The sequence below is a fragment of the Labrus bergylta genome, chromosome 1 (assembly GCF_963930695.1).
Source record: "Labrus bergylta chromosome 1, fLabBer1.1, whole genome shotgun sequence".
In the NCBI taxonomy this organism is placed as follows: Eukaryota; Metazoa; Chordata; class Actinopteri; order Labriformes; family Labridae; genus Labrus; species Labrus bergylta.
In genome coordinates this window covers 10,023,734-10,041,630 of record NC_089195.1, presented here as the reverse complement: position 1 = coordinate 10,041,630, position 17,897 = coordinate 10,023,734, and the positions used below count along the sequence as shown (strand labels likewise).

At 45.4% G+C, this 17,897-nt stretch overlaps 1 protein-coding gene across 1 annotated transcript in view; it reads right to left on the bottom strand.

The window, feature by feature from the left end:
- The window catches only part of LOC109990648 (B-cell lymphoma/leukemia 11A), a 37,856-nt gene extending 20,218 nt beyond the window's left edge, over nt 1–17,638 (bottom strand). Inside the window, exons 1-2 of the mRNA XM_020642827.3 lie at nt 17,206–17,638; nt 14,092–14,484 (exon numbers count right to left, since the gene is read on the bottom strand). Of these exons, the coding sequence (XP_020498483.1) occupies nt 14,092–14,484; nt 17,206–17,260 (448 nt within the window). The 5' untranslated portion in view covers nt 17,261–17,638. The remainder of the gene's footprint in view (nt 1–14,091; nt 14,485–17,205) is intronic.
- Nucleotides 17,639–17,897: the final 259 nt, after the last annotated feature.

Sequence of the window (17,897 nt, the reverse complement as noted above, 5' to 3'; positions counted from 1 at the left end):
GAGCAGAAGGAGTTTTGCTAGTCTTGCACGACAGGCAGGTTTTTCTGTTGCATTTTTGCTCCTTGTTGAGCAAGCTGAATTCTGGGCAAAGCAAAACCTTTTTGAAAACTACATATTATCATGCTACACCTCTTGAAATACTAAAATCACGAGAAACTATGGGGGGGGGGGTCTCAGGAGTCAGGACCAGGTAGAAAGAACACTGCAGTTTTTAATGTATACAAGATATGGTAGGCGAAGGCAAGTCAAAGAATGACACACATTGGATGTATCCCCAGTATTGAGACAAAAAAAAGGTTGTCAGGTTGGTCAAAAAGAGGAACAAAGTGTTTGTAATATGCTGTTCCATTTCATGTCATTGCTTATTGACTAAGTTCTGACAAGTTGCTGGCTGTAGCTAAATATTTTTGCAAAGAAATTAGCAATATATTTAAGTTCCTTTCTAAATCTGTGAAAGAAAGCAGCTTTGTCGGGTATATCACTTTTGGGAGGACGTTAAACTTGAGTTTTTCAGAAGATACTGAGATCTATTTTATAAACATAGCAGCTTCGTAGAAAACGACGGGAGCAGAGATATTCAAAAGAAGCGCGACACACAGCGCACAAATGAGTGCTAATGAAGACATAGCAAGCTGGAGTGGGAGGGGGAGGCGGAAGAGATGGGCGAGGGCAAATTAACCTTTTTAATTGGAGAGTGGTAGTCCTCTTTGGACCCTGCAGTTGGATCCAGAGTGCTGACAGATGATGAGAGGGAAATGGCAGGCCTATTACAGGCAATCTGGCCCTGCGACTTGGCAGACTACCTCAGTACCAGAGCCTGGGGAGAACAGGGCATGTCCAGCATGGAAAGCATTCGCTGCCAGAACGCTCGCTGGCAGAAAAGGGTTCGCCTCAATAAAGGTATAAATAGTGAGTGGTTATCTTGGCCCTTTGAACTACGGGGTAAAGGGTTGTCATAAGGGAGTCTGGTTTCTTGTCTGATAACAGAATACTACCTGGTCAAGAAAAAGGAGAAGGGCTTTGCTATAATGAAAGAGAGAGTGAGAGAGAGAGAGAGAGAGAGAGAGAACCAGTCAGATAGGTAGCAGAGAGGAGAACAGCCAGGGGGGAAGTAGGTGTGGGGCTGAAAAAAGACACCAAAACATTCTCTTACAATTAGCATTCACATCACTTTGTACCAATACCAACATGCACACACATTTTCGGACCCAACATATCTGCCCGGTGTTCACCAAGGAGCCAGATGCACGAGAAAGACATCAGAGAGGATAACTTCCTGTCTGTCTGTGTGTCTGGATGCGAGAGCCTTGTTTATGTCTGGGGATACAAGGAAAACAAACATCAAGGTCAGAGAGGCTGGAGTCTGTCCAAGCGATAGATAGCCCCTTCTTAACAGGACTGCGGGCCTGTTTTAATACACGGCTCTGGGGAGATACCAGGATTTAGACAGAGCCTTTAGGCAGGATTTTAGATTGAATATCTGGGCTCTTTAACACTGAGCTATTTCCTAAACAGAAATGTTTACACCTCACAAGACATTTGTGAGTAACCGTAACAAATTATGTAACTGCAAAGAACAAAACAAAACAAAATCCTGTTTCCTACCAGGTCATACGCGCATCTTTTTTTCAGTGATTTCCAAATTGTCCGTCTTATCTGAAATGCGACTTTCTGTGTATCAGTCAGACTCATTTCATGCCACACTCTCAACAACAAACAACCTTATTCTTCTTCATTGTTTAACTGTCCAGTAGACAGTTGATGTAAACATAATCCTGACGCCTGGTCTTTAATGCTGACCCCATTAGCCAGACATCCATGGGCATCTCTAGGTCATCACGACTCAGACAAAGAAGCACCAGTCCTTACCTCTGTTCTTCCTCCCTTCCCCCTTGTCGGCCTGTCTGTCAGCCAATCTCTCAATCCATCACTTCCCACTTTCTCCCTCTCTCTCTTTATTCATGTGTCTTGCATTATATATTCTAATGCATTTTGAACAGGGCAAAGACGACACTGCACATCACATTTAGTCACGTTAGCAGAGAAATCCATAAAGGATACTACGTGGAGATGTTTAACCTCTGAAAAGTTTTTTGTGACCAAGTGGATGCATACAGTACACACACCCACACTTTGGGTCCCACCATCATCACCGTCCCATCAGCATCCTTTGCCTGCATCACACACACTTTCATATATCTCCTTCACTCTCTCCGTCTTTGTATCTGTCTCTATCCATAACACACACACACACACACACACACACACACACACACACACACACACACACACACACACACACACACACACACACACACACACACACCAGACACATGGCCGAAGAGAGCAGACTACCATCTGGGAGCAGTGGCCGGCTTTGTCTAGGGGGGTGAAAGCGACAACACCACCCCCCCTTTTTAACACACACTCACACACACACATAAAGCATACACACAACCCTCGCAACGGCCCCCATCGCCCTCCCCGTCCAACTGCTCTAAGTGTGAGAGCCCTTCTCATACAATCTGCACATATACATATGCAAATTTGCAGGGGGGCATTATAAAAACAGCCATCATCACACGCACACACACACACTGAAGCAAGATATTTAGTTGGCTTAGGCTCCAAAGTAGCCACGCAGGAGTTTTGGAAAAAGAAAAACGTGTTTCTCAGAAATAGAGCAAGTGCTGGAAGGCTGGAAGAAAAGATCACATAAAAAGGGAAGATGAAAAGAAGAACCTTCTTTATAAATAACAAATTAATGTGAGCATGTGTGAAATACATGCAAATGGGATTGCATGCATTTACATGGAGACACATAAACACATGCACCCACAGACACGCAAACATACATTATCCATGTTTGCCCTGCAGCATATACGTGATGAATTCATACATATAAACTCAACTCCGTCAATTGGCACAAGATGTATCACGACTGTCTTTAGATTTAAAATCACATGTGGGCGTGAGGCCTTCAAAGACAATAACCGTGATGCACCAGGAACTGGCTAATTATGGTGCATTTGGACATCCAGCTAATCTAGGTGTGGGCAGGGCTTGGTATAGCCTGAAAGACTTTGTCAAACCTAAGTTTACAGAATATAACACTGAACACATTTTGAGACACTGAATTCCTTTAATCCTAAACAATTTTATTTTTCCACACTAGATTTATTACACAAGCCTGGAAATCTGAGGCATTCAGTGGCAACATTTGTTATTTGACACCTTCCAATAGCCTGTCCTAGTTCCAGTCTATACAGGAGGAGAGATGTACACATTTATCATGTGTTGTCATTTCTATATGTGTCCAACTTCAAAGAATCAAAGGAAATTAATAAAATGAAGATATCTGATACTTGAGTGGCTGCATTTGAACTTTTGGTCTCTTCTCAAGAGTCCATATGTCAAAATCAAATCCAACAAGGAAAAAGAGGGGGGGGGGGGGGGGGGGGGGGGGTTGCAGAAAAAAGATAAAGCTAGAGAGAAAGACACCTGCATGACTTGCTGGAAAGCTGACACCACATCCTACCTACACCCTTTCAGAGTTTCAAACACAAGGTTTCACTCGAGTTTTACACTTTTCAACACACCGCTTTCCCCACCCGAGCTTTTGCTTTTGATCACAATCATGCTTTTTCTCTTTTAATCTGATATTGTCGACGACTGCAAACATTAAAACCCAGCAAACAAACATGTGTTTTAAGTTGACAGAAAATGACGGCTGTAGCTTTAACACTGACTCCAAGAAGTTCTGCAGTCCTGCAGTGAGAAAACTCTCAGTTCCTCGAATTCCTTAGATGTTCAGGATGTGACGGAGCTTTCTGATCTGCTGTCTCGAGGCAGGTTTGTGTGTGTTCGCTGAAAGCATTTGAAGTGGCACATTGAACAGCCTGCTCTCAAAACTCAAGGGACACATCCGAGTCGTAATTAGGAGAGGGGCCGCGTCCATATTTTATGGAAAACAGAGACACAAACACGCTCACGGACAAGATTTCCATTACGGGCACATGTGTACATATATGATAGATGGATTCACGACATATTCATGCATGTAAAGCTGACACAAATAGAAGGTTTCTTGACCACACAGCTCAACAGTCTATTGTGTACATCTCGCATATCAAATTCTGCCTCCCTGTTTTCAGCACTCTCATGTTTGCTGTAATGTTTTCAGCACACAATAGGCGCGCTGGTGTTAAGCTCATGTTGCCTCATCAAGAGGAGAGCACCAACAACAACCAAACACTTTTCCCTCCTCTTCCCACCCTGTTTACGAGCACATCCATTCGCCTCTCACTTTGTTCCCACGCTCCCTCGCTTCTTTTTTCTCTCCTCTGCATTGTCCTGTGCCCTCAGGTTAGAGGTTCTCTCTGTTTCCTCCTCTAAAGACGGGAAAACAGAGAGAGGAGAGACACAGAGAAGAGGGCCTGTCCGACGCCTTTTTCGGCCTGACTGGCCAACCGGTCTGAACTGGTTCTGACATAGGTGAGCCAGAGACGTGTCCTCTTTCGCTTCCGGACAGAAAAGAACCACAGTGGCATTCCATCCAAAGGTGGCAGGCACCAGGGAAGTGTGCATCCATGCGTGCGTGTGCATGCGCATGTGTGTATGCGTGCCTGTCTCCCAAGACCTTTGAGGCCTGGACCACTGCCAAGTTCATCTGTTAATGGACAGCTATGAGGAGAGCCACCCCCCCCCCCCCCCCCCCCCCACCCTGCTTTTCCTCCGCTCCGTCTCTCTCTCCAGCAGCCATGCCTTCTCCCGACCCCCCCTTAACCTCCCCAACCCCCAGTCAGGCCTGCCCAGATACAGACCCTCGCTCTCCCTCTCCCTCCTCCTGCACTCCCTTTCTCTCCCTTCCCCTGAAAGCTATATCATTCCCTTTCTCCTCCTCGTTCTCCTCCTCCTCCTCCCCCTCGCTGCCCTCCAACACTCTGTGCTGCTCCTATTCAAGATAAACAGAGTGCTTCAAGTTCAGGGGACACCCTGGGACCCTTTAACAAAGCCATCTATCATGCTGTCTGCCCAAGACTCCTCTGGCCATAGCGGCTCTGCTGTTGCTGCTTCATCCCTCTTTCAGTCTGAATGCATGTGTGTGAGTGTGAACATACACAAGCTGGACATAGACAAACCAGTAAGGCTGCTCACACACAAACTAGCTAGTTGCTATAGCTGATCCAGAGCTGGACAATCTCCCCATTGTGTTGGTGGCCCCTCCTGGCCCCTCCAAGACCAGAGCAAAGACAGACAGCCCCCTCCTCCTCCTCCTCCTCCTCCTCCTCTTCCTCCTCCTCCTCCTCCTCCTCCTCCTCCCTTCTCCTCTCTCCTCTGCCAATGCAGTTCCCCCCACCCCTGTTAAAACGAGACAAACTCATGACATGAAGGCACGCCACAGAGCGAAGAACAGAGCGCACACTCGGGCCACTTACTCTTCACACCTCGGAGACGGGCTCCGCTGACCCCTCTCCGGTTCCCCTGAAGTCAAACTGCGGGACGATTAACCAAACTGTCAACAGCTTAATAGTCTGGGAATAAGAGACAGACAGTAGGCCAAGGAGCTGTGTGTAAACACTACGGAGATTATGAATGATACACAAGAGAGATAGAAAGAAGCCAGCTCCATACATGGGTCCTGCAACATTTATGGGTTCAATTATGAAGGAAGCCTTTTTGGGCATTTTAAAACAGGTCTACTGTATGAAAATGTTCCGTGGAAGGGGTTTCCACAAGTGATGGGGTTTTACATTCATTATGTCCTGCCCATCAACAATGCTGAAGATGCCACGAGTAGGAAAAGTAAAGGCACCCCAGAAGATGCAGAGACCAAACTGGTTTAAAACTTTAACTGAGGGGTGCTGGTAGCCTCACGATGATGTCCCACAGCCTTTTAACAGACGCTATACGTACATGCTGTGTGTACTCGTATTTTTTAATGCACATATATTTACATATTCATAGTCTGGCTTCACATCGGTACATATTCCTATGTACATGCTGCTATTTTTTGTTGTACTTGTTGCTATATTTTACACTATATCCCTATTTATTCTATATATATATCTTTGTTTTTTAATGTACATATTGACATTTGCATATGTGTTCCTTCCTTGTATCTTACATCTCCATGCTTAGATTTATATCAATATGCTTATATGTTACACCTTATGCTCATATCTTCTGTTTTTAGACTTACTGTATATTCTGTGTAGGAGCAATTGTACCGCCCACATTTTCCCCTGGAGATTAATAAAGAATTTCTGATTCTTGTTATGATTCTAGTTCTGAAATAGTCCTCGAAGTGGGTCTCCTGGTTCGACTTTCGACCCATGGCACATTGCCACATGTCATCCCTCACTCTCTTCTCACAATGTCCTATGGTATCCACTGTTATATCGCCTACATAAAAACGCATAAAGGCAAAAAGAAATCTTTAAAATGTAAAAAAAAAAAAAAAAAAAAAACACTGACTGAAGTGAGTGAGCCCATGTGAGAATGCAGCAGGAAATATTCAGGAGAGTTTACCACGAGCGAGTGAGCCAGGGTGATGACGGATACATGTGATCGATATAATATATACTGGTATTAATTTATGAATATTGTATTACATTCATTCTACTCTTTTCCAATTGATCGATGCAAATGCAAAAAAAACTGTCATGGTGTTGGACTTTTTCACAGTCGCAGCACTCGTCTCGATCTTCTCACAGATTCTGCCTGTCGAAAGAAAGTTTTCCCTTCCTGTACTTGCTCAAGGCTCTCTATGAAAAGTGTCTTGAGATAAAATGTGATTTAACTTTGTTGTAATTTGACAGGCTGTGATTTTTTGGTTGATCTGATTGGTTTTTTTTTTTAGCGGCAAGTGTCTTACAAGAAGACATAATTAAGTCCTTTTCCAGTAAGGCGTAGAATAGAAAAGTTGAGGTGCTTGTAGTGAAATGACTACAGAGTTCTTGCTAACAAATGTGATACCACAAGCTCACTTCAGGCATGGGCGAGGGACTAGCACTCACGCCATGGTCACACTAACGCTCACACGCAAGTTCCATCTTTCCCCCTCCTTTCACTCCCTTTCTTCCTCTTCTCTCTGCTTGTCCTCGTGTCTCTCCAGCACACAGCAGCCCCAAATGCCCAGCAGATGCTATCCTCCACTGCTTGCTTAAGAGGAGGGGACCAGCCCGCTGGTTTTAGAGCGCTAAATTATCCATTAGATGTTATCAAGTTGTAGCAGGCTGATGCCATTCTGCAAGGAGCCATCAATCTTTCATAAGTCCCAGGCACGGGGAGCGTTGGGATGCACTGCAAGAACCGCCCCACCACTCCCGGCACACCAACCAACTCCATTCCACTCAACCAACTGCACGCAAACTTGGACATGTACACACAGTCAGGCGGACATCCAGGCACACAGTCAACAAATACACATGCTGACATAAATGCAGCTAGGTACACGCTCTTGCACTCAAGCTCCGCAGAAACATACTTGTTTAGGGAACATCCAGTTCTACATTCTCTTGCATTGTCTCTTTCATTTCCCTCTGGCTCACCTCTCTAAACAAAACTAACATTTTGGGCAAAGCATCAAAATTTACGCTGCTTAAAATGTGTTTCCCTGCCTCCCCCACCACCTTCCCTTGCACGCGCTCCCCTTCTTTTTTCCCCCTCCCTTCCTGCACCTCCCTTCTCTGCTTCTTGCCGTGGCCTGGCAGGCAGGCAGGGGCAGACATGTTCAGAATGCGCTCCGGTAATGGGCTAATCAAAAATGCAAAACAATTGGCAATTACCGCGCGGGGCCCTAATGGTCATTAGAATTTACAACAAGGTAATGAACTGAGAGTCAGCTCGGTCCATGCATATTCATAAAGCAATCAGGCCTTTGAAGATTAAAGAAGCGCTTCAAATTTAAATGAGGGCGCCAGCATGTTATCAGTGAGATTCAGCCTGCAAAAGTAAAGGGTGCCTGGGACAGCGGTGTGCGTTTGTGAGTGTGTATGAATGTGTTTGTGTGTGCGCGATGAGGGTTGGGGGTCAGTTTGGCATGGGGGATGGAGTGGAAGTGCAAGTATGTGTGTGCGCATGCATCCTTGCATAAATGATGAAGGTGTGTGTTGTTTGCTGGAAGTGCTAAGCCTACTCAGCCTGCATGCTTCTGTGCGAAGAACCCTAATACAACTAAATAGCCTAAAGTGATTCTAATAACCAAATTAACACTCTCTTAAAATATAAATGAGGCCCATGTCTTCTGATCATCGTTTCAAGACGTGGGATTTGAATCTAAGATCAAATGTACAGCTAACTTCAGCTATTAGGAGGCAATGAGCTTTTGAACACAGTTCCCCCCTGAGGACAACAGCAACCTATTAGTATACATTTATTTTAAAAAAAGAAGCTGCGGCAGACAAGTTGCATGAGCGAGCACATGCTAAAGCCTTCTTCGACTTTCTCGCACACACAAACTGCTAGTTTTCACAAAGCGTCAGACACAGGGCCCCTCTCTGTCCTCTATCTCTGTGCTTGAGATAAGGCTGGCGAGACAGCTGTAGAGGACCACCCACCCCACATACAAAAGGTACAAATAGACTCGCACACACCAAAAAGGACCTCATGCACAGTCTGACGGGCCGAGCCCAGCACTGGGACCTGCAAGGGGACAGATAGTAGAGTAAGGAACACTAAAGAGACAGATAGTGACCTGGATCAATGGGTTCAGACGAGCATGACGTCCTCAGTGTTATCACCATGAGCGTGAGGAAGACAAAGCAATAGTTCTCATCTAAACACTACGCACACAACAAGGGCAGCAGATGTTGACCTGATATATTTAATAGTGATACTGAAATTGCAATACGAACCCTCCATCACATAAAACCTGGATCTAAGTCATGACCTAAATAACAATGAGACTCTGTAGACTTTTATGTTTAAGAATAAATGGGAAACAAAGTAGTGTGTTCAAATCTCTTCTCCGTATCGGAAACCAAAGCTAACTTGCCCACATCCTAAAATATCACGTCAGTTCTTTTGCTTCCTCATCTGCCGCTTCCTGAGCTACAGCTGTATCAAAGACACTTTTTCTTCTCTGTTTCAGTTTCTGTCTAAAAATAAAGTCATTAACCTGCAGGTGGTGAAGCCGGCGGCTGGTGTGACAGGCCCTGACGCTGTCAGACAACCCCTGACCCCGTGATGTGACTGCCTGCCACGCTATTGACAGGACAGCGGCAGGACACGCTTATTTCTGAGGCTACTTTTTCAACCTGTGCGACGCGGCTGTGGACAAACAAGGTTGTTTCTGTCGTATTGCTTCCTTTGACAGCAAGGAGAGGGGATGGAAGTAGGCAGCAAACGTGTACATGTGTGCGATTGTGTGTGTGTGTGTGTGTGTGTGTGTGTGTATGTCTTCTGGCTTGCAGTGCAGCCGTATCTGGGAGAGTGAGAATGAGCTCCAGAGTGGATGTTGGAAGCCTTTAAGAGGTGCAGACACGCTAATGTAGCCAAAACTTGAAGTTTCCAGTCCCACGAGACAAACTACTGGAGAAAGAGCTGGAGCGAGGGAGGGTGATAGAAAATGAATGGGGGAGAGAGAGAGGGGGGGGGGGGGGGGAAACGTAAGGGAGGGGGCTGAAATAAGTATCATATGTTTCTGACAGATCTCATCAACTCACAACACATCATGGGGCCTCTGCCACAACACATTTATTACGGACAAAACACAGGTTCACAGGAGGGGGTTAACACTGTGCATGTGTGTGTATTTCTGTGTCTATATCTGAGGAGGGTGAAGGCGCAGGGAGGGTGGGGGGGATTGCTGTGTTCATAAAACAGGTGTGTGTCTGTGTACATTTGTGGGTGTTCATAAAACAGGTGTGTGTCTGTGTACATTTGTGGGTGTGTAAGCACTCCTTTTGTGAGCATGTTGGTGTGTGTCCGTGTGTGTGTGTGAGCATACTTGAACTAGCCTCCACCTGAATGGCCCGAGGCTGTGGTACCAGGGTGGTTAGAAGACAAACAGAGACACAGGAAGCCCAGGCTGCAGCCCTGAGGATAGCACACACACTCTCACATACACACACACACACACCTATCGTTAAGTACACACACACATTTGGGGCTGTCAGTTGAAGCACTCACCTCACCATAAGTCCTGCTTCCTAAAGCCACAAAACATTACTTTGGCATACAGCTACACCTCTTCTACCTTCCTCTTAAGACACACACACACACAGAGAAACACACTCAAACACACATAAAGACCCAGCCCGTCCCTCAGGCATTGCACTGTGTGCCAAGTCTGGCCTGGCATGGTCCACAGAGGGGTGTCCTCCTGCAAGGCTTGCCAAGTCAAAGACCCTTTCATGTTCAGCCTGCACGCCCAAAGTAGTAAAGCTTTAACAAACAGCCCGACACACACACACTCAAACACACACCAACACACACAGAAAGCTATAAACAGTTTAAGTGGTCAAAACCACACTCATCCACACACACATCCACACATATGCACATACATTAGTTTAACACTGCATCCACACAGGAGATGTAAACATCCACTAGACTTCAGCACTTGAATGCAGCCGCAGCCCCTAACACTCAATCCAACAACAAAGGCTGACAGATTTCCACTGACAACGTTTGCGGGTGTTTAGAGCTCGCCTTCAGAATATAAAAATGTCCTCTATGAAAAATTTATTCTAAAACCATTCCTTTTCACTTTCATTAAAACTTAGTGTAGCCCACATCCAGAAATAGGACCACTTTTTATACGAGCCCTGAGCAACTGTACGATCAAATTAGAGTCAGATTTACAGACAATGGGGTGCTTATTGTGAAATATTAGCCAGTGCATAATAATTACAATAGCATGCATCTGTGCCTTTTCAGTATCAATTAAAGTGATCACCGGAACAAAAGCACACATTGCATGTGAACTTGCAAAAGCATCCCATATGCACACAACCACACACGCGCTGTCCACAGGAAGAAAAAAAAAAGATATCAAGGATCCTCTCGCCCCCCCTAACACACACACACACACACACACACACTCTCCCTCTCAATGAACTGCCCAGCCCCCCAGCTCTGCCTGACAGATATACCCAGTGTGTATACATGTGTGCTTATGAGGGGGGTGTGGGGCTGGTGGTTTGGAGAAAGGTGGCACAGTGCCAATACGGAGCCGGCTAAATACCTTTGTCTCCACAACACACACAGGGACAAACAGTACGGGCAAGCTGCTGCGGGAAGACACGCTGAAGCCACAGAGAGGTGTTAAAAGAAAAACCGCTCTACTGTAAGAATGTTTTCCTCCTCATAGAGAAAAAAGGGGAAAGGTGGCCACCATAATTAACTCAGTATCGATTGAGAGTCCAGGTTACAATAGAGGCAGTGTGCTGGAAAGAGGCAGAAGTGTGAGGTGGTGGTCGATCGGAGCGACTACAATGGCCTCATTAACACACATGGCTACACTGGTGAGAATGCAAGAGGTGCTAATGCCGGGCTGGTTGAATACAGGCTGCGGTACAAGCACAAGAACGTGCTTCCACAGTCATTAAGTGTTGTGAAGAGAGATGATTTGTAAAAATACTCACTATGGTTTATAGGATGTGAAAAAGCTTGAGCTCTGGTTGTGCACTCTGGATCATAACAAGGAAGAGCATCCCCAGCAAGCTCCAATTACTCCAAACAATCACATCAAACAATTGATGATAACATAAATAAAACTATGAATCAACTTCAGCATCAATCTGTTTATTACTGATTATATCCTGTGATAGAATCTCAGTTTTACACTCTACTGCAGTCACTTATTTAGTGTGAGAAACTGTCATCTGCTTTTTTTTTTCTGGGCCATCCATAATCTGGAGACAAGCTACGTGGCCCTATGCATATCTTAAATTGTTTATCATGCAAATGATGGCACGCAGACTGCTCTGCCCTCGTCTAACGGCCCACAACTCCAGACTGCAGACCCCGGCCCCAGCTGCAGCCACGAGGATCCCAGACGGCCTCAGCTGTCCCAAAGACGGAGGCTGAGAGGCACACAGCTTCATCTCCAGCTCACAAAACTGCCCCCGCTGCCCCCCGGCTCCAAGTTCAACCATGCTGGGGTGTCAGCTTCTTTATGGCTGCAGCTTTTCTAAACCCGTGTATATCTGAGGTCCAGAAATCCATCAGCGTCAAATGACATTTCAGGAGGAGGGTGGGGAGCAGAGGGGTCAAATTCATTTGAGTATATGGAGAATCTTTAAGGGTGTAACGTATAGTACACTCCCCTGGAAAAAAACATATGACATAAACCAGTTAGGCAGAGATACACGGTGTAGGAACAGTATGTATCAAGATGCCTCATCTCAGTGTCAGCTTCTAACTGAGCAGGGTGAGAGAACATGGCAGCCAGCATATGTGCTATGGGGTGGCGCGCTGGCACTGCCAGTCTGAATCCATCACTCTTTCACCCAGAAAACAGAGGTGGGGGGAGTCTGGCTTGTATGCACACGTGACTGATGTTTTAGCTTTAATGCGATGAGGCTGCATTCAATCTTTTTTTGCAGGTTTATTCTTTTTCTTCTGTAATCTTGACCTCAGACACTTCCCTCCCAGGATTAGAAAAAAACATCCACTACCAGATCTTTCTCTATATTATAACACAGAGCCGAAACCCCCGCTGTTAGACAATGCCAAGAGACATGAGCCATCTAAAAAAAGCTAAGCTCACAATGCTAGTGACCTTGTGTTGTCATGTGAACTCCACTGCATGATGATCTAAATGAGCAAAGAAAAGCAAGTTCGAACAGCTGACATGGCCAAGAGGCATATTGGACTAAATGTGTGAGTGTGTGTGCCTGTGTGTGCATGTGTGAGTGTGTTTGTTTGTGAGAATGCTTATGCCTATTTCCAATTGTGTGTGTGTGTGTGTGTGTGTGTGTGTGTGTGTGTGTGTGTGTGTGTGTGTGTGTGTGTGTGTGTGTGTGGGTGTGTGGGTGTGTGCTTATACACGGGCAGATGTTTGACAAACTGCACACTAATGAACAGTGGTCATTCTGTGTGATTGAGAGGCTGACGAGCTAACAACAGATAACAGTAGTCCCTTTGCAATGCCATCTGCAAAGCAGCAGCGCTGACTAATGCAGTACAGTAGCTCACATTATCTAGTACTATTATTCCTCTACTTATCCTCAATTGGCTCCAAATTAAATCAAAACTGCACAGACAATCAGCCTGATCTGGCTCGCTATCAATTCTGCTAAAGGGGATGAATAACGACAAAAAAAGGCAGGTCAAAATCAAACCCCACTCTGTAGAAGCAGTCATGAGGGATGCATGCTTGTTTGCACGGCGAGTCATGTTTTCACTACGGCCTCATTCAGCCCCAATGACAAACAACAAACCAGCCGCCTTAAGAAGTCCTTAATTACTCGAATCAAGAAAAGCACTGACAATTAGTGGCTGTAGGCTTCCTCAAATAAACGCTTCTTCCTTGACAGTTCGGCATAATTACATTCTTTTCTATCTCTTTTAACTTTAGCATCAGAGTGATGCTTCACAGGCACATATTTGAGGGAAGGATAGATATGGCAGCGTAATAAGCCAGGGAGGGATGGAGATACATCTCTCAGCACCACATGAGAGAGAATGTGGAGGCCACACGGTCCGAGCACATCTGTGATGCAGCAACAAAACCAAAAGAAGCACATCTTCTTTTTTTTTTCTCCCTCTCTCACTCTTTCATGATCTGTTTCTTTGTCTGTCTCTGTGCGAGTGTCTTTTTTACTCTCTGCAAATGTTTCCGCTTCTCAGAATCCTTTTCAGGGCGACTGTTCTTCATGTGGTCGAGGGAGATTCACAGCTCCTAAATGCAGTGGCAGATCATTCACACTGTGGTTTTTTTTTTTTTTAAGGAAGGAATCATCCTCACTACCCAAAGCAAAACCAAATAAATCCGAGAAAGTGTTTTCTTTTACCTCAACTCTCTATGACCCTCAGAAAGTGTGACCTACTGCACACCTTTAGACCTCAAATCACATTTTTCCCGTTCTCATTTGTGTACCTTTGAGTGGCAGCCATTTTAAGCTCCCTCTGTGTGTTTACCTGTGATATTCTCCTGCTTTGGGATTATTCCTTGCAAGGGTGCAGATAAACAATCCTCATCCTGCGGCGACACCTGAATTGCCACTTCCACAGGGTGATACACCCTCCGTGGGTGCTGATGGTGGGTCTGCGAGTGTGAGGAGGATGTAGAGAGGGGTGAGGCAAGCGGGGAGGAGGGCGGCCTGTCTAGAGGTTTGTCCGTGCAGAGGCTCCCGTGGCACTGCCTCCGTTTGTGTTCGATGAACAGCAGGATGTCGGCCAGGGGGAAGCGGGAGTGACACTGGCCACAGGTGAGAAGGTCCTGGTCCCCTTTGAGGGGCTCACCCTCATCCACGCCCAGCCTGGTGGAGTCCTGAAAGTCTTCTTCCGGTAAAATGCCTGACAGCGGCTCAGCTGGAAGGAAAGACAAGAGAGAGGATAGTGAGATATGGTTCAGTGAGAGGTAGTGATTCCGGGGAGCTGGTAAACAGATGTGTCAGTGGAGGCAACAGAGAGCCGGTGAGTTGTGTTATGAGTCTCACTCATGCAAAATCTATAGAGACACACAGAGGAAAAAGATTTGAGGTGTAAATTGTTCATGTTGCAAAGTTTAGTAGGCGAACAAAAGAAAGAAAGAAAGAAAGAGCACACAGACTTCGATAAGGACTGACATGTTCAGCTCACAGGCAGCAGCCAAACGATTAAGTTGCTTGACCCTCTTTATTGTGCTGCCAATCTCACTTTTTTAATGAACCTAACACCTCTGAGAATCAAAAAATAGATTCTAATTTGAGTTCAAGATGATTGGACCCCATTTCGTTAAAAGTGCTGGGATCTCGTGAACCAAGGTTAGACATTGAGGGGTTGGATGTGGAGTAGGTCCCTGAAGTACCGACAGAGACAGAGACAGAGAGAGAGAAAAAGAGAGAGAGGGAGGGAGAGAGAGAGAGAGAGCATTTTTTAAAGAAGTAATCTAGCCACACGGTAAACGACATCGGCTGCCCCGACTGGGATGTTGAGATAAGATGTGATGAATTCTCGCTGCTGGTTCAACCTTTAATTCCATGTCGGGTCGGATGAGAAGGTGGTGAGGGACTATGCAAGATAGGCCCTGTTACCTGGATGTTCAGCTGCATTAAAGATGAGGGACTCTTTCCCCTATTTTACCAGAGCTTATCTTAACCAGCTTATGCCACAGACACAGGCGAGGTGTGTGAGGCTGGGTTAGGTGGAAAGATTTTCTTCAAACCAAATAATCTCATTTTGATGCCAAGCAAGAGTGATGTGAATAACTTTGGAAACTAAAATATAATCCGTTTTTCAGACATCTGACCGCGCCAGAATCTAAAGTAGTTTGGGCCAGTGTTTTCGCTCTGGGCGACAGGAGCAGGTCTGATTCACTATCAGAGAAATCACAAGGCCTCTTCCTCTGCAATGTTAAACATGACAAACTCCCTGTTATAATATTAGGATCAATAATGTTATTCAGCTGTAGGAGACATTGAGAAATGGCAAAGAGGAAAATATACTTTCTCATATGTTTTTAGCGAGGCCTTAAACAACAGAACGTTCATTCATATTTAATCAAAGCCCTACAAAACTAAAATGTGTTAATCTTGTAGGATTAAGCAGTTTAAATTAATAACTTTAATGTGTAAAAAAAAAAAAAAAAAAAACATCAATCAAAAGTGAATTGGTTTGAAAGATCTGGGTCAAAGCCAAAAATAGAAACAAGGCTTTAAAATAAAACCTCTGCAATTATAAATGAAGTTCTTTCTTCAAATGTGGCCTACATCTTTCTAAAATATGACTTTCATAAAGAGTAACTGTCTTTTTTTAAAATCATTTGATGGATACATTCTCTGTGAGCATGGTGAAATATTATACTATTTTCTTCTCGTTTTTGAACCTACACAAGAGGAGCACTAGTAGCATGAAATAAAGAATCACTCATTTCTGCAATAAGACGCCTCTGCACAGGGGGAAAAACTGGATCAAGTTCAAGTTCATAAGTGGTCTACAGGACTACAATCATATTGCGCCCCCCACCGACAAACCTTTTGACAATTACTCGACAATTGAAGGCATACATGTTGCGAGAGCATAATTGGTTTCTACCGAAATGAGAAGAGCATGCAGAGAAGCGTTTAGGACAAGAATAATTAAGGACAAAAGAAGCGCATGGCTCCAAATGTCCACTTAAAACTCATAATTATAACAACCTGTGCATCTGGAGACGTCTGCATAAACTGTGGTAGCCTACACGGATGAGTGTATTGATGAAGCATTTCCTTTTGTAACCAGACGGATTACGAGGAGTCATTCTCCTGCAGATCTGAGTGTCACGCAAAATACCTCTCACGCAATCTCTTTTAATGACGGGTAGCATTATCACACGCGCGCGCATTAAACCATTTCGGGCTTCATGCACTTTAGTTGTAAAACAGTGTTGCGCGCGGAGATTCTTCTGTATCCACACACAATATGTCAGTTCATAACAATAGAAACGCTTATGTGCATTTTCCACAGCGTGTTCAAACAGCAGCTGTGAGGAATTTGTGGCACAGAAACTGTATTCCTTCTGCTTCTCGATAACGCGCACGAGGTCCCTGCGCTGTGGGTAAGTGGGTATGTAAACACCACTTCCCTGTGTTTCAAGCCAGCTCGAACCTCTGTAAGCACCTTCGGACGACAAAAAGAAGAGCGAGGGGTTGCTGAAGTGAAGCAGGTTTACATGCTGCACCTGGAAACTACAGAATGTGTAGGGGCAGCAGAGTGCCTCAGCTGCCTTCATATAGCCAAAGGTCTCCGCTCATAAAGCCCATGCATGCCCTTTAATGGCGAAAAGAAACCTTGAAAGACTGCGTTATACAACACGTTCGCCAACACAACTTAAAGCTGTTTTAAAACTTCTGTCAGAAGATTCCAAAATGTCTCTTTCAAAGCACCTGTGTTCTCTGAAAGGTTTGCGATCTGTAATTTCACTCAGGACAGCGGTGGGTCCGTACGTGGCTGCACTCTTACCTATTCAAATCCCCCTTAGGAAGTTGCCCTATACGAAAGAAACACAAGAGGCTGCTCTCCGAGAGGGGCAAGCAGCTAAATTAAGTCAATATATGATTCAACTCCACTTACGCGAAAACTCCCGTTTGCTCAAGTGCTGGGGTTTGCCTTGCTTGCGGCGAGACATGTTGGTTTTGTGTCGGCTCTTCAGCTGAGTTCACATTGGGAAATCCGTTCCTATAAGGTAGACTCCAAGTGAAATATCTTCATTGATGCCTCTGACATCCAAAGAGAGGGGGGGAAAACAAGCAAAGAAGAAATGAAGTGCGGATCATGCAGAGGCTGAGGCGGAGCGCGCGGCGGGTCGTGCGGACCTCTTCATGACTTTTTCGCAAAGAGAGAGTGATGGGGGTACGGAGAAGCCCCCCTGAGCTGCAAGTTCAAGTGCGGACGTGACGTTCCTGCGAACTTGAACGTCAGGAGATGGACAGACTGAGACATAGAAAACATGGGCAGGGCGAAGCCGGCCAGGGGGAGGGGGTACAAGCCGTAATAAAAACCAATGGACACTCATTATGGACTACCTATGGAAGGGTGGGGGGGAGAGGGAGCGAGGAGAGACCCTGAAGACACCAATGGACAGGAGGGATCAAGGGGGTTGGGCTAAGAGAGTGAGTGAGAGAGTGAGAGAGAGAGAGAGAGAGAGAGAGAGCGAGAGAGAGAGAGAGAGAGAGAGAGAGGGAGAGAGAGAGAGAGAGAGGGGACTTGAGCTTTCCAAGGAAGTGGACGAGTATAAGCGCGTTGAGCAAACATAAAAAAAAGCA